This window comes from Ranitomeya imitator, chromosome 2 (assembly GCF_032444005.1).
Source record: "Ranitomeya imitator isolate aRanImi1 chromosome 2, aRanImi1.pri, whole genome shotgun sequence".
NCBI lineage: Eukaryota > Metazoa > Chordata > Amphibia > Anura > Dendrobatidae > Ranitomeya > Ranitomeya imitator.
The window spans coordinates 125,630,627-125,656,848 of NC_091283.1; the positions used below are offsets into that span (position 1 = coordinate 125,630,627).

Below are 26,222 nucleotides of genomic sequence, written 5' to 3' on the forward strand. Positions count from 1 at the left end.
TGTCGCATGGTGTATATTGTATGGTGTATGTTGTATGATGTGCACACAGTGTAGACGAGTCCGGCTCTGCTACATCTGGATGCCTGACACCCAGATGTAGCAGAGCCGGTAGATGATCGCGGAGATAACTCTCCAGCCATCACCTACACTACAGCGTTCTCACAATCAGCAGATCAGCTGTTTGCCAGAACCAGACTAGTGACCTGAGATAACTGCAGTGGATGAGGCACTTCCGGCGGCGGACAGGTGAGACATGTGTAGCAAGCTGCGAGTACCCAGTTTGTACCATAGCGTCTGTAGGCTGCGCTGATTATGGCAGTGTCTCAGCACTGCTGCTCTGACAGGAGCTGTGCAATTGTGTGCGACCTCTCTCCCCCACAACAGTCTCTAGTCTGCACTGCACTGACCAGAAACTGCACCACTACAATAACACAGTCACACCCAGTACGGCTGCTCACTCAGTCTCCTTTCCGATTGGCTGTATCTGCTGTCAGTCATTTGGATGGCCAATCAGCGGCGTGTTTGTGATAGTACGGATTGGATAATCTGTTGATGTTTGTGAGTGTTCTGATTGGTTCACGTGCACGTCACTCAGCGCAGGCCGGGGGTGGTGGTCAGGTAGAGGCCGCAGTATACAGATTGAAGCATCAGTGTTCGGTGCAGGGACACTGGAGTCTGGGCAGTGCGAGCAGGACACCGCGGAGGCATCGAGGCCCACAGCGGAGCGCGGCTGGTGAGGGCACGGAGTCGGGGCTGTGTGTGTGGCGCACCTGTGTACGGGGGAAGGGGACGGTCATATGTGGCGTGCAGCCAGTCACTGCCTGTGCGAGGTCCTGGGCGCAGTAACCAGGCCACCCGTGTGTACAATGGGGCTCCTTCTCGTGGCTGAGCGGTGCCATCCTCATAGGGGGCAGCACACTGGTATACTGCAGAGATCAGAGCCTGCCCCCCTGTGTATATACCGGGGGCAGCACACTGGTATACTGCAGAGATCAGAGCCTGCCCCCCTGTGTATATACCGGGGGCAGCACACTGGTATACTGCAGAGATCAGAGCCTGTCCCCCTGTGTATATACCGGGGCAGCACACTGGTATACTGCAGAGATCAGAGCCTGTCCCCCTGTGTATATACCGGGGCAGCACACTGGTATACTGCAGAGATCAGAGCCTGCCCCCCTGTGTATATACCGGGGGCAGCACACTGGTATACTGCAGAGATCAGAGCCTGTCCCCTGTGTATATACCGGGGCAGCACACTGGTATACTGCAGAGATCAGAGCCTGTCCCCCTGTGTATATACCGGGGCAGCACACTGGTATACTGCTGAGATCAGAGCCTGCCCCCCTGTGTATATACCGGGGGCAGCACACTGGTATACTGCAGAGATCAGAGCCTGTCCCCTGTGTATATACCGGGGCAGCACACTGGTATACTGCAGAGATCAGAGCCTGTCCCCCTGTGTATATACCGGGGCAGCACACTGGTATACTGCTGAGATCAGAGCCTGCCCCCCTGTGTATATACCGGGGGCAGCACACTGGTATACTGCAGAGATCAGAGCCTGTCCCCCTGTGTATATACCGGGGGCAGCACACTGGTATACTGCTGAGATCAGAGCCTGTCCCCTGTGTATATACCGGGGCAGCACACTGGTATACTGCAGAGATCAGAGCCTGTCCCCCTGTGTATATACCGGGGCAGCACACTGGTATACTGCTGAGATCAGAGCCTGCCCCCCTGTGTATATACCGGGGGCAGCACACTGGTATACTGCTGAGATCAGAGCCTGCCCCCCTGTGTATATACCGGGGGCAGCACACTGGTATACTGCTGAGATCAGAGCCTGTCCCCTGTGTATATACCGGGGCAGCACACTGGTATACTGCAGAGATCAGAGCCTGTCCCCCTGTGTATATACCGGGGCAGCACACTGGTATACTGCTGAGATCAGAGCCTGCCCCCCTGTGTATATACCGGGGGCAGCACACTGGTATACTGCAGAGATCAGAGCCTGTCCCCCTGTGTATATACCGGGGGCAGCACACTGGTATACTGCAGAGATCAGAGCCTGCCCCCCTGTGTATATACCGGGGGCAGCACACTGGTATACTGCAGAGATCAGAGCCTGCCCCCCTGTGTATATACCGGGGCAGCACACTGGTATACTGCAGAGATCAGAGCCTGTCCCCCTGTGTATATACCGGGGGCAGCACACTGGTATACTGCTGAGATCAGAGCCTGCCCCCTGTGTATATACCGGGGGCAGCACACTGGTATACTGCTGAGATCAGAGCCTGCCCCCCTGTGTATATACCGGGGGCAGCACACTGGTATACTGCTGAGATCAGAGCCTGTCCCCTGTGTATATACCGGGGGCAGCACACTGGTATACTGCTGAGATCAGAGCCTGCCCCCTGTGTATATACCGGGGGCAGCACACTGGTATACTGCAGAGATCAGAGCCTGTCCCCTGTGTATATACCGGGGGCAGCACACTGGTATACTGCAGAGATCAGAGCCTGCCCCCCTGTGTATATACCGGGGCAGCACACTGGTATACTGCTGAGATCAGAGCCTGCCCCCTGTGTATATACCGGGGCAGCACACTGGTATACTGCAGAGATCAGAGCCTGCCCCCCTGTGTATATACCGGGGCAGCACACTGGTATACTGCTGAGATCAGAGCCTGCCCCCTGTGTATATACCGGGGGCAGCACACTGGTATACTGCAGAGATCAGAGCCTGCCCCCTGTGTATATACCGGGGGCAGCACACTGGTATACTGCAGAGATCAGAGCCTGTCCCCCTGTGTATATACCGGGGGCAGCACACTGGTATACTGCAGAGATCAGAGCCTGCCCCCTGTGTATATACCGGGGGCAGCACACTGGTATACTGCAGAGATCAGAGCCTGCCCCCTGTGTATATACCGGGGGCAGCACACTGGTATACTGCAGAGATCAGAGCCTGTCCCCCCCTGTGTATATACCGGGGGCAGCACACTGGTATACTGCAGAGATCAGAGCCTGCCCCCTGTGTATATACCGGGGGCAGCACACTGGTATACTGCAGAGATCAGAGCCTGTCCCCCTGTGTATATACCGGGGCAGCACACTGGTATACTGCAGAGATCAGAGCCTGTCCCCCCTGTGTATATACCGGGGGCAGCACACTGGTATACTGCAGAGATCAGAGCCTGTCCCCCCTGTGTATATACCGGGGGCAGCACACTGGTATACTGCAGAGATCAGAGCCTGTCCCCCTGTGTATATACCGGGGGCAGCACACTGGTATACTGCAGAGATCAGAGCCTGTCCCCCTGTGTATATACCGGGGGCAGCACACTGGTATACTGCAGAGATCAGAGCCTGTCCCCCCTGTGTATATACCGGGGGCAGCACACTGGTATACTGCAGAGATCAGAGCCTGTCCCCCCTGTGTATATACCGGGGGCAGCACACTGGTATACTGCAGAGATCAGAGCCTGAACAGGCTCTGATCGTATATACATAGGGGGGACAGGCTCTGATCGTATATACACAGGGGGTGTGTATATACGATCAGAGCCTGTCCCCCCTATGTATATACGATCAGAGCCTGTCCCCCCTATGTATATACGATCAGAGCCTGTCCCCCCTCTGTATATACGATCAGAGCCTGTCCCCCCTGTGTATATACGATCAGAGCCTGTCCCCCCTCTGTATATACGATCAGAGCCTGTCCCCCCTGTGTATATACGATCAGAGCCTGTCCCCCCTGTGTATATACGATCAGAGCCTGTCCCCCCTGTGTATATACGATCAGAGCCTGTCCCCCCTGTGTATATACGATCAGAGCCTGTCCCCCCTGTGTATATACGATCAGAGCCTGTCCCCCCTGTGTATATACGATCAGAGCCTGTCCCCCCTGTGTATATACGATCAGAGCCTGTCCCCCCTGTGTATATACGATCAGAGCCTGTCCCCCCTGTGTATATACGATCAGAGCCTGTCCCCCCCCTGTGTATATACGATCAGAGCCTGTCCCCCCCCCCTGTGTATATACGATCAGAGCCTGTCCCCCCCTGTGTATATACCGGGGGCAGCCGGAGCTGCAGAGATCAGAGCCTGTCCCCCACCCTGTGACTGGCCGACGGCTATCTCCCGACTCTTCCATTCACAGGAGCCCTTGGTCTGTGGGAACAGTTGGGCTCGGTAGTCCTGAATCGGACGTGTCAGACCCTTATCTTCGCTAACAGATGGGGCCCCTATACGTTACATTATGTGTTGCCCTGTCACTGAGCCCATCCATTTCGGAGAGTTCAGCTAAGCTTAGTCTTTTGCTCTTCATCTTCCACCTTTGTCTTTCTTTTTTGTTTTTAAATGTCGCCGTAAAGAAAGTAAAATATTTTATTCTGCATCCATGAGCTGGAACAAGTCTGCATGTTGTTGTCACGTACAGCCTGAACATGGTTCTGTGCACAGTGGACTCTGCTGATGAAGCCGTGGGCTGGCTTTTCTTTTTTTCATGTATTTGTTGCCATGGACAAAGCCAATACTTTCAGGGTTTTGATGCACGGAACCATTGTGGGACTATTTATAAATCCTCCTTGATTTACGTAATTTTTTTCACTTTGCGGTAAACTCCAAGTGATGTTGCAGCCTTCGTCAATGTAGTCATACACCTCAGATTACAGATGGCCAATGGCTAGATCTACGCTCTAACATTCGTTCTGAGCTTGGCTACAAAGGCCCCAGTTTTCAGTTGAGAGGAGACGGACGCCCCTGGGGAGGCCTTATCTTCTCTGTGAACAAAAGTATGAGGTGCTGAACTTCAACTTGCCTGATTGTTCATGCCCCTATGTCTGCATTTGAGGACCCCCCATGCACATGATGGATGGCTGGTCCCTCCGAAATCTGTAGCATCAGTCAAGGCTTCTCTGTGTAAGAAGTCTGACACTCTGGTGGTTGCTGGATGTGGTCTGCTGTAATCTATTTGATGTTTGTTGGCAAGATTCTTCCCAAAATAAACCATTTGGGACAAAGGGATTTGCACGTCTGGACTTTGTGGCACATTTACACATGTCTCCTTATGAGATTGGTCTGTTATGGCTGCAGTAACCCCCTGCTTCTAAAAACAGCTGCTGAATGTAGTTTTGTGAGAGCCGACCCACGATCAAAATAAATGAAGAATTTCTCATGTTCCCCTCAGGTTTCACGGCCTGCCTCCGTGTGCCATCTTACCCTGTATGTCTAGTCTACACAGAACTTTTTTGTTAGACCTTGTGAAAATCACAGACCCTCCTCCTGCTGCCGTTACTTATCATGTCCCTGACATCTTCCTTTCACCCGCTATTTTGAGAAATGCAAATCACAATTGGCGCATAGTAAAGCGTCAGTGCCAAGGATGGCCAGATGTCGCCATGTCACTGGTTGCTTTCCTGCGCCTTCTACTCTATAGTAAGCGCCCATAGGACAATGGCCCTCTAGTTTTATGCGCTCGGAGTCCTATACAGTGCCTTGAAAAAGTAATCATACCCCTGAACTTTTCCACATTTTTTGCTCTTTTGCCTTTAAAATATGCAGAGCTGTGCATCATATTTAATGTGTTGGGAGGGAAAAGTGAGTTTTCGCAGAGTTTATGCACAATTTGTGAACAAGTATTAGTGATGTAAATATACAGGCTGCCAATTTTGATGTCATTCTTCATACCAGAAGTGGGTCCATCAGGAATATATCTCCTGAACAGTATATAATTTTAAGGGTAGGTTAATTATAACATTGAGAGAGTATCAAAAATAACGTCCAGAAAATCACATTGTATAAATTGTATACATTTATTTGCATTTTGCAGTGAGAAATAAGTATTTGATCCCTTAATACTTGGTGGCAAAGCCCTTTTTTTTTTTTTTTTTTTTTTTTGTAGTTGATGAGGTTTGTGCACATGTCAGGAGGAATTTTGGTCCACTCCTCTTTGCAGATCATCTCATTTAAGATTGTTAGGCTGTTGCTTGTCAACTCGGAGCTTCAACTCCCTCCATAAGTTTTCTATGGGATTATGTTCTGGAGTCTGGCTAGCCCACTCCATGACCTTAAAGTGCTTCTTTTTGAGCCACTCCTTTGTTGCCTTGGCTGTATGTTTTGGGTCATTGTCTTGCTGGAAGACCCAGCCAAAACACATTTTAATGTCCTGGTGGCGGAAAAGAGGTTGTCACTCTGGATTTTACGGTACATGACTCCATCCATTCTCCCATTGATGCGGTGAAGTAGTCCTGTGCCCTTAGCAGAGAAACACCCCAAAAAACATAATGTTTCTGTGGCACCCCAGGAGCTCGGGTACCACAGTGGTGCTGCCTTCCTCTCGGGGATGGTAATGCCGTGCCTGGAGACAGGAGGGATCCCTTTGGCAGGCAATCTTACATGCAACACTTTCTTACTCCAGGCCAGAAGGGGGAGCTCTAAACCCGGTTTAAGTTGAACTTCCCTATATACATCCTGGTCTGGAGGAGGAGTTAGTTAGTTGGTAGCAGACAGTGGAGGAACACAGAAGGACCTAAGAGCTAGAGGAGGGCTGCGATTGGGCCCCTCTAAGCAGAGCGCAGGAGCCGGGCACAGGGAGCCTGAGGCTGTGTGGAACTGCAAGTCCCACAGCAGAACCAGAGGGCAGGAAACTAAAAGCGATTTGCCCACATAATACCTGAGGTACAGCAACAGTTAGAGTCCAGACTCAACGTGTACAGAGACCCCAAGGGAATGGCTCAAGTTGCCTACCATGCAAGGACTGTCCCAGAACAGAGAATAACCGAGGACCTTGTTAGGACATTACAGGCAGCAAGGGACTAGTAATCAGCGCAAAGTGGAAGGTTCCCAAACTGACCTGGCAAAGGGATTTCCTCTTCAGGCTGCCTGGACTCCATCAACACCTGTTGCCGGTACCCTGGACTGAGGCTGACTACAACATCAGTAAACCAGGTATTCACCATCCCTGCCAAACATATCGGGGACCCTGCTTCGCCTGTGGGAAGCGTCACCATCTTTGCTGCAGTAACATCGCCCCAGAGGATCCCTTTAACCCCTTCATGACCCAGCCTATTTTGACCTTAATGACCTGGCCGTTTTTTGCAATTCTGACCAGTGTCCCTTTATGAGGTAATAACTCCGGAACACTTCAACGAATCCTAGCGGTGCTGAGATAGTTTTTTCGTGACATATTGGGATTCATGTTAGTTGTAAATTTAGGTCGATATTTTTTGCGTTTATTTGTGAAAAAAATGGAAATTTGGCTAAAATTTTGAAAATTTCGCAATTTTCAAATTTTGAACTTTTATTCTGTTAAACAAGAGAGTTATGTGACACAAAATAGTTAATAAATAACATTACCCACATGTCTACTTTACATCAGCACAATTTTGGAAATGATGTTTTAGCAACAATTTTTTTATTTTCCCAAGGGTAAAAAGAGAAACTGGACACCAAAAGTTATTGTACAGTTTGTCCTGAGTACGCCGACACCCCATATGTGGGGGGGAACCACTGTTTGGGCGCATGACAGGGCTCGGAAGGGAAGGAGCGCCATATGACTTTTTCAATGAAAAATTGGCTCCAATCGTTAGCGGACACCATGTCGCGTTTGGAGAGCCCCTGTGTGCCTAAACATTGGAGCTCCCCCATAAGTGACCCCATTTTGGAAACTAGACCTCCCATGGAACTAATTTAGATGTGCGGTGACCACTTTAAACCCTTTAAAGGGAACCTGTCACCCCGTTTTTTGAGATTGAGCTATAAATACTGTTAAATAGGGCCTGCGCTGTGTGTTCCTATAGTGTATGTAGTGTACCCCGATTCCCTATGTATGCTGAGAAATAACTTACCAAAGTCGCCGTTTTCGCCTGTCAATCAGGCTGGTCAGGTCGGGAGGGCGTGGTGACATCGGTGGTTCTTCCTCAGCTTTACGTTGGTGGCGTAGTGGTGTAGTGGTGAAGACACAGCGCGCGATCTGCGCTGTAATCCCTTGCATCGGTGGGGGCGGCCATCTTCCTGGGGCCGCGCGTGCGCAGATCGAGTGCTCTGCTGCACGGGGCTTCAGGAAAATGGCCGCGGGATGCCGCGCGTGCGCATTAGAGATCGCGGCGGCCATTTTCCCAAAGCCGAGTTTGCATCTCGGCTTTGGGAAAATGGCCGCCGCGATCTCTAATGCGCACGCGCGGCATCCCGCGGCCATTTTCCTGAAGCCCCGTGCAGCAGAGCACTCGATCTGCGCACGCGCGGCCCCAGGAAGATGGCCGCCCCCACCGATGCAAGGGATTACAGCGCAGATCGCGCGCTGTGTCTTCACCACTACACCACTACGCCACCAACGTAAAGCTGAGGAAGAACCACCGATGTCACCACGCCCTCCCGACCTGACCAGCCTGATTGACAGGCGAAAACGGCGACTTTGGTAAGTTATTTCTCAGCATACATAGGGAATCGGGGTACACTACATACACTATAGGAACACACAGCGCAGGCCCTATTTAACAGTATTTATAGCTCAATCTCAAAAAACGGGGTGACAGGTTCCCTTTAAGTGCTTCACAGAAGTTTATAACGTAGAGCTGTGAAAATAAAAAAAATCATTTTTCTTTCCTCAAAAATGATGTTTTAGCAAGCAATTTTTTTATTTTCACAAGGGTAACAGGAGAAATTGGACCCCAATAATTGTTGCCCAGTTTGTCCTGAGTATGCTGGTACCCCATATGTGGGGGTAAACCACTGTTTGGGCGCACGTCGGGGCTCGAAAGGGAGGGAGCACCATCTGACTTTTTGAATGCAAGATTGACTGGAATCAATGGTGGTGCCATGTTGCGTTTGGAGACCCCTGATGTGCCGTAACAGTGGAAACCCCTCAATTCTACCTCCAACACTAACCCCAACACACCCCTAACCCTAATCCCAACTCTAGCCATAACCCTAATCACACCCCTAACCACAAACCTAATCCCAACCCTAACCCTAATCCCAACCCTAACCACAGCCTAATCTTAACCCTAATCCATCACTAGCCCTAATTCCAACCCTAACCCTAAAGGTACCGTCACACTCAGCGACGCTGCAGCGATATAGACAACGAGCCGATCACTGCAGCGTCGCTGTTTGGGTCACTGTAGAGACGTCAAACACAGCAGCTCCAGAACGATGCAGGAGCGATCCAGTGACATAACGGCGACTCACTTATCGTTGTAGCTGGTTGTTAGCTCCATGTAAAACATTACTGGCATCATTTCTTTTGATGTCAAACACGACGATACACGCCGACCTGACGACCAAATAAAGTTCTGGACTTCTAGCTCCGACCAGCAATATCACAGCGGGATCCAGATCGCTGCTGCGTGTCAAACACAACGAGATCGCTATCCAGGACGCTGCATCGTCACGGATCGTTGTCGTTCTCGTTGTAAAGTTGCTGAGTGTGAAGGTACCCTAAGGCTATGTGCCCACGTTGCGGATTCGTGTGAAGTTTTTCCGCACCATTTTTGAAAAATCCACAGGTAAAAGGCACTGCGTTTTACCTGCGGATTTACCGCGGATTTCCAGTGTTTTTTGTGCGGATTTCACCTGCGGATTCCTATTGAGGAACAGATGTAAAACGCTGCGGAATCTGCACAAAGAATTGACATGCTGCGGAAAATACAACACAGCGTTTCCGCGCTGTATTTTCCGCACCATGGGCACAGCAGATTTGGTTTTCCATTGGTTTACATGGTACTGTAAACCTGATGGAAAACTGCTGCGAATCCGCAACGGCCAAATCCGCACCGTGTGCACATAGCCTAATTCTAACCCTAAGCCTAGGTTCACACTTGCGTTGTGCAGTCTGTTCAACAAATCCGTTAAACGGACTGCACTAACGCAAGTGCCGACTTTGGCAGTGCGCTAGCGCAGATGGAGCATCTGCTAGCTCCATCTGCGCTAGCAGTGACGGACCCGGAAACGCTGCAGCCCGCGTCTCGGGTCCGTCACTCAGTGACGGCACATCCCATTGTGGGCGTGTGCTAGCGATGCGTTCGCCACTGCAGGTAATGATGACGTTAACGGACTGCGCTACACCGCGTTATGCTGTGGCGTACCATAGTCCGGTAAACGGGTTCACACAACGCAGTGTGAACCCAGCCTAACCCTAGTGGGGCAAAAAAAAAAATGTTTTCTTTATTTTATTATTGTCCCTACCTATAGGGGTGATAAAGGGGGGTTTATTTATTTTTTTTTTTTTATTTTAATCGCTGTGATAGAACCATCAAAATGTACCTGTAACGAATCTGCCGGCCGGCAGATTCGGCGAGCGCACTGCGTATGCGCCCGCCATTTTGGAAGATGGCGGCGCCCATGGAACAGACGGACGGACACCGGGAGGGACACAGGAGGTCGGTAAGTATGAGGGGAGGGGATCGGACTGCAGGGGGAGCCGACAGGAGGATGGAGGGGAGTGGAGGACAGCAAATGACAGGACGGAGGGAAGCAGATGGTTGGCGGGGGCAGATCGCGATCTCCAGCCATGGCTGATGCTATTGCAGCATCGGCCGTGGCTGGATTGTAATATTTCACCAATTTTCATTGGTGAAATATTACTATTTCTCTGATTGAAAGTGAGACGTCACTTTCAACAGCCAATCAGAGCGATCGTAGCCACGGTGGGGCGAAGCCACTCCCCCTGTCCCTGCAGGCCGGGTGAAATTACAGTTAACCCTTTCACCCGGCCTGCAGGAGGGCGATTCGACCATGACGCATATGCTGCATCACAGGTCGGATTGGCACAGATTTTCATAACGCATACGGTGCGTCAAAGGTCGGGAAGGGGTTAAGCAGCGTCTGTCCCCTCTGACCTAGAACCACAGGTGGCGTCACGAGCACAAAGTTTATTAAAACCCTTTAAAGACCTTTCCCCCTTTTACTTGGGTGCCCAGGGCATAGGCAGCGTTTCTTTTCGTCCAAACATGGCGAGTTGAGTTAATGCCAAAGAGCTCAATTTTTGTCTCATGTGACCACAGCACCTTTCTCCCAATCACTCACAGAATCATCCAGGTGTTCACTGGCAAACGTCAGACGGCCTCACATGTGCCTTCTTCAGCAGGGGGACCTTGTGGGCACTCCAGGATTTTAAACCTTTATGGCGTAATGTGTTACCAATGATTTTCTTGGTGACTGTGGTCCCAGCTGCCTTGAGCTCATTAACCAGTTCCCCTGTGTAGTTTCAGGCTGATCCCTCACCTTCCTCATGATCAAGGATACTCCACGAGGTGAGACTTTGCATGGTGCCCCAGATTGATGTTGATTCACAGTCATTATGTATTTTTTTCTGTTTTCTTTCTATTGCACCAACAGTTGTCTCCTTCTCACCCAGCGTCTTACTTATGGTTTTGTAGCCCATTCCAGCCTTGTGCAGGTCTATGATCTTGTCCCTGACATCCTTATAAAGCTCTTTGGTCTTGCCCATGTTGTAGAGGTTAGAGTTTGATTAATTGAGTCTGTGGACAGGAGTCTTTTATAAAGGTGACTATGTAAGACAGCTGTCTTTAATGCAGGTAACGAGTTGATTAGGAGCGTCTACCTGGTCTGTAGGACCCAGAACTCTTAGGCTGTGCGCAAACATTGCGTTTTTTCGCTATAAAAAACACATACATTATGCATCCCACCATTTAGAATGCATTCTGCAATTTTTGTGCACATGATGCGTTTTTTTCCACGAAAAAAACGCATCGTGGTAAAAAAACGCAGCATGTTCATTAATTTTGCGGATATTTTGCGTTTTTCCCGCTATTTAATGCATTGGGAAGCTCCGTGAAAAAACACGTCAAATGCACAAAAAACGCGTCAAACGCATGTGGATTTCTTGCAGAAAATGTCCGGTTTTGCTTAGGAAATTTGTGCAAGAAATCCTGAACGTGTGCACATAGCCTTAATGGTTGGTAGGGGATCAAATACTTATTTCTCACTGCAAAATGCAAATAAATGTATATAATTTATACAATGTGATTTTCTGGATGTTCTTTTTGATATTCTCTCAATGTTAAAGTTAACTTACCCTTAAAATGATAGACTGTTCATGTCTTTGTCATTGGACAAACTTACACAATCAGCAAGGGATCAAATACTTATTTCCTCCACTGTATGTTATCAAGACTTCTATTTTAGTTTTATTTATTTTTTTATTTTATCAACTAACAAAATGCAAAGGGAATGAACAAAAAGAAATCCAACTCGTGTCATTATTTGCCTCTGCCTTCAAACCAGCATCAATTCTCTCGGGTACACTTGTACAAAGTTAAAGATTTTGTAGGATTTTAGTTTGGTGTCTGTCGCACAGTTTAGGGACCCCTCTTGGGTACTCCTATTTATAAAAAAAAAAAAAAAGTCCAAATGCTTTTAATACATTGAGTAGGGGCTAATCTGCAGTACCAGAGAGCGGCCAGGAAACAGTATGATGGATCAGCCGTGTTCTGCTCTCACACTGAACATTCAGGCCATGTTCACACTATGCGGTTTTTACTGCGGAACCGCGGCGATTTTGCCGCTGCGGGTCCGCAGCTGTTTTCCATGCAGGGTACAGTACAATGTTACCCTATGGAAAACAGGAACTGCAGTGCACATGATGCGGAAAAAACCGCACTGAATTGCTGCGGAAAAAAAGGACCATGTCACTTCTTTGTGCAGAATCGCAGTGATTCTGCTCCCATAGAAATGCATTGATCCGCTTACTTCCCGCATGGGGCTGTGCACACCATGCGGGAAGTAAGCGGATAATGTGCGGGTTATACCCGGGGTGGAGGAGAGGAGACTCTCCTCCAGGCCCCGGGAACCATATTTGTGTTAAAAAAAAAAAAAAAAGAATTAAAATAAAAATCATGATATACTCACCTCTGAAGTCTCAGCGCTGCACGCGGCCGTCCGGTCTCAGGTTTGCTATGCGACCAGGACCTTCGGTGACGTCGCGGTCACATGACCGTGACGTCACCGAAGGTCCTGGTCGCACAGCATCTTTGGAACCGGACCGCCGCCTGCAGCGCCGAGGAGATCGGGACGTCAGAGGGTGAGTATACCATGATTTTATTATTTTTTAACACTACTATTGATGCTGCATATGCAGCATCAATAGTAGGGGTAAATCCCGCAGCGGAACCCGCAGGACAAACCGCGATAAATCTGCAGGCATAACCGCAGCGGGTTTGCCCTGCAGATTTATCAAATCCGCTGCGGGAGAACCCGCAGGATAAAAAGGAACGTGTGAATGTGGCCTCAGCCACTGTTGCTGGTGTGCTGAGTATAATTACCCTTTAGGCCATGTTCACACAGTGCGTTTTTTACTGCGGAACCGCAGCGGTATTGCCGCTGCGGTTCCGCAGCAGTTTTCCATGCAGGGTACATAACAATGTAACCCTATGGAAAACAGTCACTGCTGTGCACATGGTCCGTAATTTCGTTTAAAAAGCCGCGCAGAATAGCTGCGGCAAAAAAGGAGCATGTCACTTCTTTTTCCTGAACCGCAGCGGTTCTGCACCCATAGACCTCCATTGTGAGGTCAAAATCGCAGTAAAACCCGCAGATCAAAAATATATCTGCGGGTTTTACTGCGATTTGATGTGCAGAACCGCTGCAGCAGGAAGTGCGGGGGAGCGGGCGGAAGTGCGTGGGCGGAGTGTGGCTGCCCCCCCGTGCTCCGATTTTCCCCCCCCCCCCCGTGCTCCGATTTCCCCCCCCCCCCCCCCCGTGCTCCGATGCCCCCCCCCAGTGCTCCGATGCCCCCCCCCCCCCCCCGTGCCCTAATCTCCCCCCCTTATACTTACCCGGCGTCCCGGTGTCCGTCCGGCCGTCTTCTCCCTGGGCGCCGCCATCTTGCAAAATGGCGGGCGCATGCGCAGTGCGCCCGCCGAATCTGCCGGCCGGCAGATTCGCTCCAAAGTGCATTTTGATCACTGAGATAGGTTATATCTCAGTGATCAAAATAAAAAAATAGTAAATGACACCCCCCCCACTTTGTCACCCCCATTGGTAGGGACAATAAAAAAATTAAGAATTTTTTTTTTTTTTTTTTCACTAAGGTTAGAATAGGGTTAGGGGTAGGGTTAGGGTATTTTCAGCCATTTTAGCCCTAAAAAAGCTTCCTAGGAAACACACAGTCTCTGCATAGAAAACTGCATAAAAAAAGGATAAAAAAACGCATCAAAAAAGGACAAAAAAAGGACCAAAAAAAGGACCTGCGTTTTCTGCCAAGAGCTGCAGTTTTTTAAAAAAAACTGTCCTGAAAAAAAAAAGGATGGAAATCCTGAACGTGTGAACATACCCTTATGCAAAAACCTGAACTTTTCCAGTTTTGCTCAGTGTTACTGTTTTCTTTGAAATGGACAATGTATTAAATTCTGGTTTAAGGGTTAAACTCCAAATCACGTTATAGTGACATAAGTCTTTATTTAAGAACTTTCTCACTAACCATATTTTTATATTTATATATATATATATATTTTTTTTATACCAGGTTCAGGACATGGCCAAATAATTGACAGCTTTGCGGGGACCGATTTATTTGCAATGTGTCAGCTACTTGTTAAAGATGATGAACGTCTGGATTATTGGCTTCTCTGCGACCACACCTCACACTTACTATGATTTTCATTTTACACAGTAAGTTTTGAATTGAGCAATCCTTGTTGGGCCTCATTCAGACGTCGTTTTTTCACAGATATAACATGTACCCATCCTTTTTACATATCTGTAGTTTTTTTTTTTTTGGCTTACCATCTGTCCACAAAGGAATTACGGAGATATGTCCGTTTTTGGTCCAAGTCAAAGATCTAACTTGTCCATAAGTCTATAGGTCTTTGAAGACTCATTGACAGCTTACATTGTCGTGCTGCCCGTTTTTAACTTTGTAGAAGCTTCGTGTTTTTTTTTTTTTTTTTTTTTTTTTTTTTAATATTCATAAAGTCTTAGCCCAAAGTCTCCAAACTGTCACCAAAACTGTCACACATTGTTCTTGTCACAGTTTTCTTTTTTTTTTTTTTTCTTTGCTTCATTGCTTTTAGAACTTTTAGTTGGATGCTTCTCTGGTTACTGAAGCATAATTATAAACCGTTTTAAACTTTTATTGACAAATCCATCAAGTTTATCCAAAGACTCAACATTTTCAGAGATGACCCTTATTTTTCTAGAATTCTGCAATGAACAATGCTTTTTTTTTTTTTTTATCGTGTTTTAGCATCAAGACCATGTCCCAAGACAAACGTGATAACTAGTCCCTTTGTGAACGCAACATTGAATTTTGGTTTGATCATGGCCAGGAAACTCCTAAAGGTACCGTCACATTAAGCGACGCAGCGATCTAGACAACGATCCCGATCGCTGCAGCGTCGCTGTGTGGTCGCTGGAGAGCTGTCACACAGACAGCTCTCCAGCGACCAACTATGCCGGTGCCCTGGTAACCAGGGTAAACATCGGGTTACTAAGCGCAGGGCTGCGCTTAGTAACCCGATGTTTACCCTGGTTACGAGCGTAAACGTAAGAAAAAAAAAAACACTACATACTTACATTCCGGTGTCTGTCCTCCGGCGCTGTGCTTTGCTGCATTGTCAGCGCCGGCCAGCTGTAAAGCAGAGTGGTGACGTCACCGCTGTGCTTTACGGCTGGCCGACGCTCACAGCCAGTGCAGGAAAGCACAGCGCCGGGGGACAGACACCGGAATATAAGTATGTAGTGTTTGTTTTTTTTTTACGTTTACGCTGGTAACCAGGGTAAACATCGGGTTACTAAGCGCGGCCCTGCGCTTATTAACCCGATGTTTAACTTGGTTACCAGTGAAGACATCGCTGAATCGGTGTCACACACGCCGATTCAGCGATGTCTGCGGGAGATCCAGCGACTAAATAAAGTTCTGGACTTTCTGCTCCGACCAACGATGGCACAGCAGGATCCAGATCGCTGCTGCGTGTCAAACTCAACGATATCGCTATCCAGGACGCTGCAACGTCACGGATCGCTAGCGATATCGTTCAGTGTGACGGTACCTTAAGATGGTCAGTCTTCAAAAAGTGGGTTGAAAAACACACACAAATTGTGATAAACTCCAAACACCGATTAGATAAGTGAGTTGCCATCAGTCAGAGTGTGAGTAAGAAGGTGATAACCAGCTGCCAGGAAGAATTTCAGAAGTCTTAAAAACTAAGGGTCATCACTGTAAATATTGAGTCTTTGCATAAACTTGATGCATTTGTCAATAAAGCTTAAAAACTCCATTAAATTTTGTTTGATGCAGTGATGTGAGTGTACATTCAACTGATTTAAATATATATATTTTTTTATTCCATGCAGGAATATAAGGAATGTTTCGCTGCTCGTACTAGCTGGCCTCCAACACCTCCACAATTTCTTCAGATCAGCACGTAAGAGTTGTCATGGAATCTAGCCACAGTTGTAAAGAGGAAACTTCTTGCATAAAGCCATCCTCTTTGGTCTGTGAAACACTGATTGAGGTTACTAATAATGGAGAATCTTCCAAAATAGATATCCTCCCAATACAGACGGGATCATGCGTTGACCAGCAAGCTACTGGAAAACAGAAAAAAAATCCCTTCAAATTCTTTGGAGGTAGAAAAAGTATTTGTACGCTGCCTAGCTTCTTTGGTGGAAAGCACAAGGGTTTAGGGAAGGGTAACTCAAGGAAATCAGTGAGTAAAAGCAAGACCCATGATGGCCTCAGTGATGTGCATGCTGAAAATGATAAAGAAGGCTATTCAGATACCAGCAGATATCATGGAAATTATCTTTCCACTCCAAGTACCCTTCCCAGTTCCCTTAGTGCAGACTCTGGCATTACGTCACCAGTTAAGCTTGACTTTAATTTCCATGATGTATCCCCAATGGGAAGCACAGAATGCTTTGAGAAAAAACTTAATAGTGATAAATCGTTTTCTTTTCCCAGACCAAAGAAAGGGCTGAAGGGATTATTTAGTAGCATCCGACGTCACAAGAAAAACAAAACCCCCGATCCTGAAAAGTGCGAGCGATATGACCATATAACACAGAGTGTTATATTAGAACAGCTAAATAAATATTCATCAGAAGATGGTCTGCAAGAAGAGAGTGAGCAACCAAAGATCAGCAGCCTACACTCTGATATATCAACAGAGTCTTCATTGAATGTAACTGCTGAATGTGAAAAGGAGGAGATGCCCATGTGCTCAGTAAGCTTGCCTGACATTGCACCACACACAACTGATGAATTGCTTACGGAAACCAATGAGGTCCCTTCTTTCGACCAAAATCATACTACTGACTCTAAACCTGATTGCTATATCGATTGTTCGGACCCTAAAGCTCTATTTGCTGACAGTGACAAATGTGATTGTGTTGATAGAGACCCTCTTAATTCTGCTGGTGACCAGCTAAGCTTGATGTTTGAGGATGTTTCATCCCTGAAGAGTTTCGACTCTCTTACAGGTTGTGGGGATATCATTGCTGAACAAGATATGGATAATATCAGTGACAATTCAGTTTCTGTTGAAAGAAGTAGAGAGGCAGCAAAGAGAAGTTCTTGTCTTGTTACTTATCAGGGAGGCGGTGAGGAGATGGCAACACCTGATGATATGGAGGAAGAGTACCTACAGCAGCTGTTAAAAAATGGCCATGAAGCAGGCTATGAAATGGAAGATGAAAAGGAGCACAACAGTATGTCTAAAAGCTTTACTGAATTGGAACCTACTGCTTATGCTATGGCGGCTGAAGATGCCTTTGTCGACAGGAGTGTCCTTAGTAACCCTGAATTATTAACGCCTCAAAGTGATCAACAAGAGTCTGCTCCGAATAGTGATGAAGGGTACTATGACTCTACCACTCCTGGCCCTGATGACGATGGTGGAGAGGGCTTTTCCCAAAAAGAGCGTCTTCCTAGAGACAGCTACAGTGGAGATGCACTTTATGAATTTTATGAACCCGATGACAGTCTAATGAGCCCTGCACCTGGTGGAGAGACCCTCTATGACAGCAAAACAATGTGCCCAGAAATATTTGGTCAGTTTTTAGACTTTAGTATTCCCTTAGACAATGGGTTAATTCAGAATGTCGATCGCAGTAAGGGAGCAACAGAGACCGAAGAGGAACGGTTGGCCGTGATTCAGAAACAATTATTGTTCTGGGAGAGGCAACGAGAAGCGGCAATGAAAGGAATGGATCATATAGGTAAAGAAATATTTTCCAAAGAAAAGCAACCCGCTGAATGTGAAATTAGAAGTGCTAGCTCAGCCGGCAAGAACAAGAGCTGTCTTATTAGAGAATATTTATTACCAAATGTGAGCAAAGATGGAGCTGACAAAGGAATACTACATGCTCAATCTGAGAATCTTGGCTGGAACGATTTCAAGGAAACGGACTATATAGAAAAGGGAAGCTATGTACAGGACCTCAAGGGAAATGGCTTTGTAGAAGATTCTGGTTTTGAGTTGAATGTTGATAGCCTTGGAACTCAAGGCCAGAATGTCACAATGATGGCAAATGTTACCAAGCTTTCCAACTCGAATGTTACCCTTATGGACCACATTCAGAATGTATTTGACTCTGACTTTTCCTCCATTTCTGGATATAGTCAGGAAAATGATTGTGAGCAAGCTGTAAACTTTTCTCAGACGCTTGTTGAGTTTGCCAATAATGGCATGTTATTTTCAAGTATTTCTGAAAGACTTGGCAGTGCTGGTTCAAGCTCCTCATTCCACCACAATCTTAATGCTCTTCCTACTATGGTCACCTTTGATATTGTAGATGTAGAAAATGAAGGTGAGTGTGAAGAACAATTAGACCTAAGTCCAAATGAAGATGTTGTTTCACCTTTTGAGGGCTTTGATCACAGCTATGTACAAGAGTCACTGGCTGAGTGTGATGAACATCTAATGCAGATGGACTCTCATCATTCTTTCCAAAGTTTTAACTGGGGAGTGACAAGTCTTCCTCGTCATTTGGACCAATATAAATTAACTCCTTCAAGTCCAGTTCCACTTTCACTTAACAGAAGAAGCAAGTCGCTTGACACAGAGATGTTAGAACTAGAGCTTGGTGCTTTGCATTTGCCCAAGAGTGGCTTGAAATCCTATGATGATCTTGTTCCATGGGAGGATGGAAAGAATTCTTGGCAGTGTGAAGACTCTTGTATACCTGGGGAAAGGTCCGCTTTTACTAGGTGTGACATGTTACAGCAGATTGTTCCAAAAAATGGACCGTTCGAATCCTATGCACCAGTTCAGCCTTCAAGACAGGGTTATACCGGAGAGCCTGCGGGTTCTAGTTCAAGTAGCCAGCTGCCGATGAACACTAGACAGATGGCAAACACTACAGACCTCTTTCAAAGTAACACTAGACGGTCCCAAGAGGGCTCCATCTCCTTTCGATACCCCAGAGAAAACTTTACAAAGAAACTTGCTCGTGTCCCACCACTAGAAGAGCAGAGGGAGCTAAAGCTAGATTACAGTTATGATTGTCACACCCCTCTAAAACAAACCAGGATTAAACCAGTGGGCATTACACAAGCGATGCCCCAACAAAACAAACAAGAAGACTTGAATTTATTACCAGATTATCTGGAAAGGTCTGGGCCAACAAAGAAGGGGAGCTTGGACCATAGGGGAACATCAGTAGATAACTGGTTTAACAGCTACAGCGAATGCCCAAACGGCTAAATAATTTTAATCGGACTTTTATTCTATGTCCTAGTAGGGAATTAAAATGTCTATACATGCTTCTAATATGGCTTAAATGGCCAAGCCAAAAGAAAATTTGAAGCATCCTCGATACTTTTTTACAAATGCAATATTTTTTCCATTATTTATTTTACTTAGTATTTGAAAGGTTATAACCATCTCAAAGATCCTGTTTCAATATGTACTAGGTGTAATATTAATACTAATTATCTTCAATTAGATATTCTGTATAGGTCTGTTTTTATTTATTTTTTCAGTTGTATTGCTTACCCCATGTGCAGGGTATCGCAGTCACTCAGGTATGCATGGTTACGGCCACTATGGCTTTCCTGGCCATGCTTCTGCAGTTAATAAGGTGTTTATTAGGGTTGAGCGACTTTTACTTTTATAGGGTCGGGTTTCACGAAGCCCGACTTTCTCAAAAGTCGGGTCAAGTGAAATCGGCCGATCCTATAAAAAAAGTCGGGGTCGGCCGAAACACGAAACCCAATGCAGTGCATTGGGTTTCCAATGGTTCCCAGGGTCTGAAGGAGAGGAAACTCTCCTTCAGGCCCTGGGATCCATATTTAAGTGTAAAATAAAGAATTAAAATAAAAAATTTTGCTATACTCACCCTCTGACGCGCCCTGGTACTAACCGGCAGCCTTCCTTCCTTAGAATCAGCGCGTGAAGGGCCTTAGATGACGTCGCGGCTTGTGATTGGTTACGCGACCGCCCATGTGACCGCTCGCGTGACCAATCACAAGCCGCGACGTCACCGTAGGTCCTTCACGCGCTGATTCTTAGGAAGGAAGGCTGCCGGAAAGAAGCAGGGCGCGTCCGAGGGTGAGTATATTCCTATTAGGTATATACTCACCCTCGGACGCACCCTGCTTCTTTCCGGCAGCCTTCCTTCCTAAGAATCAGCGCTTGAAGGACCTTCAGTGACGTCGTGGCTTGTGATTGGTCGCGCGAGCGGTCACGCGACCAATCACAAGCCGCGACGTCATCCAAGGCCCTTCACTCGCTGATTCTAAGGAAGGAAGGCTGCCGGTTAGTACCAGGGCGCGTCAGAGGGTGAGTATAGCAATATTTTTTATTTTAATTCTTTATTTTACACTTAAATATGGATTCCGATACCGATTTCCGATATTGCAAACATACCGGAACTCTGTATCGGAATTCCGATACCAGATTCAGAAGATCGCCGACCTCATGGCCGACCCCACACAGGGGTCGGGTCGGGTTTCATGAAACCCGACTTTGCCAAAAGTCGGCGACTTCTGAAAATGGCCGACCCGTTTCGCTCAATCCTAGTGTTTATCATTGCAACTGGTCGGGTTGTCTGTAGCACACATAGTCATGGCCAAAAGTATTGACACCCCTGCAATTCTGTCAGATAATACTCATTTTCTTCCTGAAAATGATTGCAAACACAAATTTGGTATTATCATCTTCATTTAATTTGTCTTAAATGAAAAAACACAAGAGAATCAAGCAAAAAGCAAAACTTTGATCATTTCACACACAACTCCAAAAATGGGCCAGACAAAAGTATTGGCACCCTCAGCCTAATACTTGGTTGCACAACCTTTAGCCAAAATAACTGCGACCAACCACTTCCGGTAACCATCAATGAGTTTCTTACAAAGCTCTGCTGGAATTTTAGACCATTCTTCTTTGGCAAACTGCTCCAGGTCCCTGATATTTGAAGGGTGCCTTCTCCAAACTGCCATTTTTAGATCTCTCCACAGCTGTTCCATGGGATTCAGGTCTGGACTCATTGCTGGCCACCTTAGAAGTCTCCAGTGCTTTCTCTCAAACCATTTTCTAGTGCTTTTTGAAGTGTGTTTTGGGTCATTGTCCTGCTGGAAGACCCATGACCTTTGAGGGAGACCCAGCTTTCTCACACTGGGCCCTACATTATGCTGCAAAATTTGTTGGTAGTCTTCAGACTTCATAATGCCATGCACACGGTCAAGCAGTCCAGTGCCAGAGGCAGCAAAGCAACCCCAAAACATCAGGGAACCTCCGCCATGTTTGACTGTAGGGACCGTGTTCTTTTCTTTGAATGCCTCTCTTTTTCTCCTGTGAACTCTATGTTGATGCCTTTGCCCAAAAAGCTCTACTTTTGTCTCATCTGACCAGAGAACTTTCTTCCAAAACGTTTTAGGCTTTTTCAGGTAGGTTTTGGCAAACTCCAGCCTGGCCTAGTCGAGGTTCTTTATCCAACATTCGCACAATCTTTCGTTGAAATCTCTTGTCAATTTTTCTTTTTCGTCCACATCTAGGGAGGTTAGCCACAGTGCCATGGGCTTTAAAGCTCTTGATGACACTGCGCTCAGTAGACACAGGAACATTCAGGTCTTTGGAGATGGACTTGTAGCCTTGAGATTGCTCATGCTTCCTAACAATTTGGTTTCTCAAGTCCTCAGACAGTTCTTTGGTCTTCTTTCTTTTCTCCATGCTCAATGTGGTACACACAAGGACACAGGACAGAGGTTGAGTCAACTTTAATCCATGTCAACTGGCTGCAAGTGTGATTTAGTTATTGCCAACACCTGTTAGGTGCCACAGGTAAGTTACAGGTGCTGTTAATTACACAAATTAGAGAAGCATCACATGATTTTTCGAACAGTGCCAATACTTTTGTCCACTCCCTTTTTTATGTTTGGTGTGGAATTATATCCAATTTGGCTTTAGGACAATACTTTGTGTTTTTTCAAGACAAATTAAATGAAGATGATAATACCAAATAATTTGTGTTTGCAATCATTTTCAGGAAGAAAATGAGTATTATCTGACAGAATTGCAGGGGTGTCAATACTTTTGGCCATGACTGTAGTTAGAGCCTGCGCAGTAGATCCCTACCCGGCCACCTCATTCCTGCGCTAAGGACTGCTGTAGCGCATGCGCAAGAGGTTATCATTATCAATGGTCGGATTCTCGGGAGCGCGCATAGTTCCGAGTCTGCACAGTTTCTACTTGCCTGCCCATCTCACTCCTGCACTGCACATTATCTATGGCCGGGTTCTATAGAGCTTCCAGACAGGATGGCTATGCAGTCAGTGCACATAGAACCTGACCATTGATGATGTGCAGTGCAGGAGTGAGGTGGCCGGGCAGGAAGCAACTGCACAGGCTCAAACTATGTGCAATCCCGAGAACCCGGCCATTGATAAACTCCTTACTAACTGCGCAAGCGTGGCCAGGAACACCCGACTGTGATACCCTGCACATGGGGTAAGCCTTATAACGAAGAATAAAACTATACAGAATATCTAATTGGAGGTAATTGCTATTATTATTATTACAAATTGAAATGAGATCTTTGAGATGGGACTACCGCTTTAACCACGTCATTGCAAACTGTTTGCCAATGTCACTACTTCTTTTTGTGGTTATTTATTTTTTCAGGTTGTTTAGACTTTGGGTTAACTAGTATAGAGGTGGGTCAGGCCTCGTATGCATTGATTGTTTCACTAGTTTAGTCTTCTAACTTCTAATGCAATTGATTACCACACCACAGTGCTTTAAACTTTACATCGTGACTTGTTAATAATAAGAAAAAAAGTCAATTAAGCTAATTCTGAGAATGTCAAGAGACAGGGTCTTAAAGTTTATTATTGCATTAATTATTAAAAAGCCAACAATTGTCTGATGTCACGGCTCAGCCCCATTTAAAGTGACAGGGTCATGTTGTAATTCCAGAGACAGTCCATGGAGAAGAATGACGTAATTTTTTAGGAAGGGAAACATACCCCCCCTCCCTCATACATTCCCTTTTGAAATTATGGTTCTGTCTCTTAATTTTATACTATTTTTAAATCCTCTATTGATGTCTGTTTTAAAATGAACACCTAGGCACCGAGTAATGAAGACTGGATTAAGGGTGCGATGGATTAAGATGCACCAAATTCATTAGGTGTGTTCCTCTTAATGAATGTCGCATCGTCTTCTGAGCACCAATGTAAGAAACCTACTCCAGTATCGAATTTTATTAAGGACATGGTCAGACGCAGCCTTTTGAAAAGTCACTTATGCCAGTAGACACATCTGCACTCCAATAATAGAAGCCCAGGCTAGGCCATAGAAAAAAGCCAAATTTGATCAGTAATTTAACATTTTAACTTAGAAATTTTCCGATTTGGCCTGTGCAGGTTGTGATTCTGGACAAAAAAATACCAAACTCAATTTTACACATTTTCTTAAGAAATAAAATAGCACAATTTTACTTTCCAATGACATTAATTATTTCACGTCCCTCACATGAAAGTTTCCAATGTGCTTTTTTTTACAAGACGTTGATGCAACAGGCAATAACTACTACTGTATACTATTAGCTGTAGAGCAGAAGTTGACGAAATAATGTCCGTACAACTTAAGCAGAGAAGTTTAGTTGTAACTCAGACTTTGCTAGTCCCTGTGTGATCTGTGCACTTAAGTGGAACGCTAACCATAGACACGAATGTCTATAGTACACCTTTTTTTGGTGGGGGTGGGGGAAGAGTCTGCAACATTTCCCACAGGATCCTGCAACTGGCAATCTAGAAGATATCCTATCCTGCATAACAAAAGAATTTAATGTCTGTTGATCAATCCCACCTTTTGCTGGTGAGGGTTAAAGCCCCCCCGCCCCCCATGCCGGTCATATTAATTCTCCTGTGTTGTCATAAGTTGATTTTTTTTTTTTTTTTTCTGTATACAACAATACTGCAGTATTGTTGTATATAGTACAAGTGATCAAAGGTTCAAGTCCCATAGGGAAACTGGGGAAAAGAAAAAAAAAAAAAAAGTTTGGGAGAATATTAAACAAAACAAATTAGAATCACCCCACTTTTTTTTTTGCGCAGTTAAGGATGTAAAAATTAAATACACTTTTTATTCTCCCTAGAGGACTTGAACCTTTGATCACTTGTACCATATACCGCAATACTGCAGTATTGTTGTATACAGTAAAAATTTAAAAAAGGGTTTATGACGAGTCATTTTTATTGCCCAATTAAAACTGAAACGCTAAACCCCCAAAATAATGGCAGAATTGCATTTTTTTTCCACAATTTTACTGGGTGTGATTTGGGCAGTTTTTGCTGTACAACCCTGTTGTGTGGACAAGTATTTATTTCCTGTGCTGCTTAATGATGTCTGCAGAGCACCCTGCAAACTTACAGTGGGTATGGAAAGTTTAGAAGTGTTGAGACCCCTTTACATTTTTCACTTTCATTGCAGCCATTTGGTAAATTAAAAAAGTTCATTCTTTTTTCTCATTAAAGGGAACCTATCACCCCGAAAATCGCGGGTGAGGTAATCCCACCGGCATCAGGGGCTTATCTGCAGCATTCTGTAATGCTGTAGATAAGCCCCTGATGTTACCTGAAAGAGGAGAAAAAGACGTTAGATTATACTCACCCAGAGGCGGTCCCGCTGCTGGTCAGGTCGGATGGGCGTCTCCGATCCGCTGCGGCGCCTCCCATCTTCTTTCCATGACGTCCTCTTCTGATCTTCAGCCACGGCTCCGGCGCCGGAAAGGTCAGAGGCCCGGCGCCTGCGCACTGCAGTACTTTGTCTGCCCTCAACAGGGCAGAGCAAAGTACGCCTGCGCCGGAGCCGTGGCTGAAGATCAGAAGAGGACGTCATGGAAAGAAGATAGGAGGCGCCGGAGCGGACCTGAGACGCCCATCCGACCAGACCAGCAGCGGGACTGCCCCTGGGTGAGTATAATCTAACGTCTTTTTCTCCTCTTTCAGGTAACATCGGGGGCTTATCTACAGCATTACAGAATACTGCAGATAAGCCCCTGATGCCGGTGGGATTACCTCACCTGCGATTTTCGGGGTGACAGGTTCCCTTTAATGTACACTGTGCACCCCTTCTTGACTGGAAAAAAATGTAGTTTTTGCAAATATATTAAAAGAAAAACTGAAATATCACATGGTCATAAGTATTCAGACCTTTTGCTCAGTATTGAGTAGGAGCACCTTTTGCGCTAGTACAGCCAAGAGTCGTCGTGGGAATGATGCAACAAGTTTTTCACACCTGGATTTGGGGATCCTCTGCCATTCTTCCTTGCGGATCCTCTCCAGTTCCATCAGGTTGGATCGTGAACGTTGGTGGACAGCCATTTTCAGGTCTCTCCAGAAATGCTCAATTGGGCTTAGGTCAGGGCTCTGGCTGGGCCAGTCAAGAATGGTCACAGAGTTGTTCTGAAGCCACTCCTTTGTTATTTTAACTGTGTGCTTGGGGTCATTGTCTTGTTGGAAGGTGAACCTTCGGCCACAAGTCAGTGGTCCAGAGCACTCTGGAAGAGGTTTTCATCCAAGATATCTCTGTACTTGGCTGCATTCATGTTTCCTTCAATGACAACAAGTTGTCCTGTCCCAGCAGCTAAAAAACATCCCCATAGCATCATACTGCCACCACCATGTTTCACTGTTGGGATTGTACTGGGCAGGTGATGAGCAGTGCCTTGTTTTCTCCGCACATACCGCTTTGAATTATCACCAAAAAGGTCCATCTTCGTCTCATCAGACCAGAGAATCTTATTTTTTACCAT

At 46.4% G+C, this 26,222-nt stretch overlaps 1 protein-coding gene across 1 annotated transcript; it reads left to right on the plus strand.

Moving 5' to 3' along the window:
• Nucleotides 1-599: 599 nt before the first annotated feature.
• AMER1 (APC membrane recruitment protein 1) lies at nucleotides 600-19,792 on the plus strand. The gene is made up of 3 exons (XM_069747207.1): nucleotides 600-733; nucleotides 14,488-14,633; nucleotides 16,317-19,792. Exon 3 carries the CDS (start codon nucleotides 16,400-16,402, stop codon nucleotides 19,667-19,669), a length of 3,270 nt encoding a protein of 1,089 aa, XP_069603308.1. The 5' UTR covers nucleotides 600-733; nucleotides 14,488-14,633; nucleotides 16,317-16,399; the 3' UTR covers nucleotides 19,670-19,792.
• The last annotated feature ends 6,430 nt before the right edge of the window (nucleotides 19,793-26,222 follow it).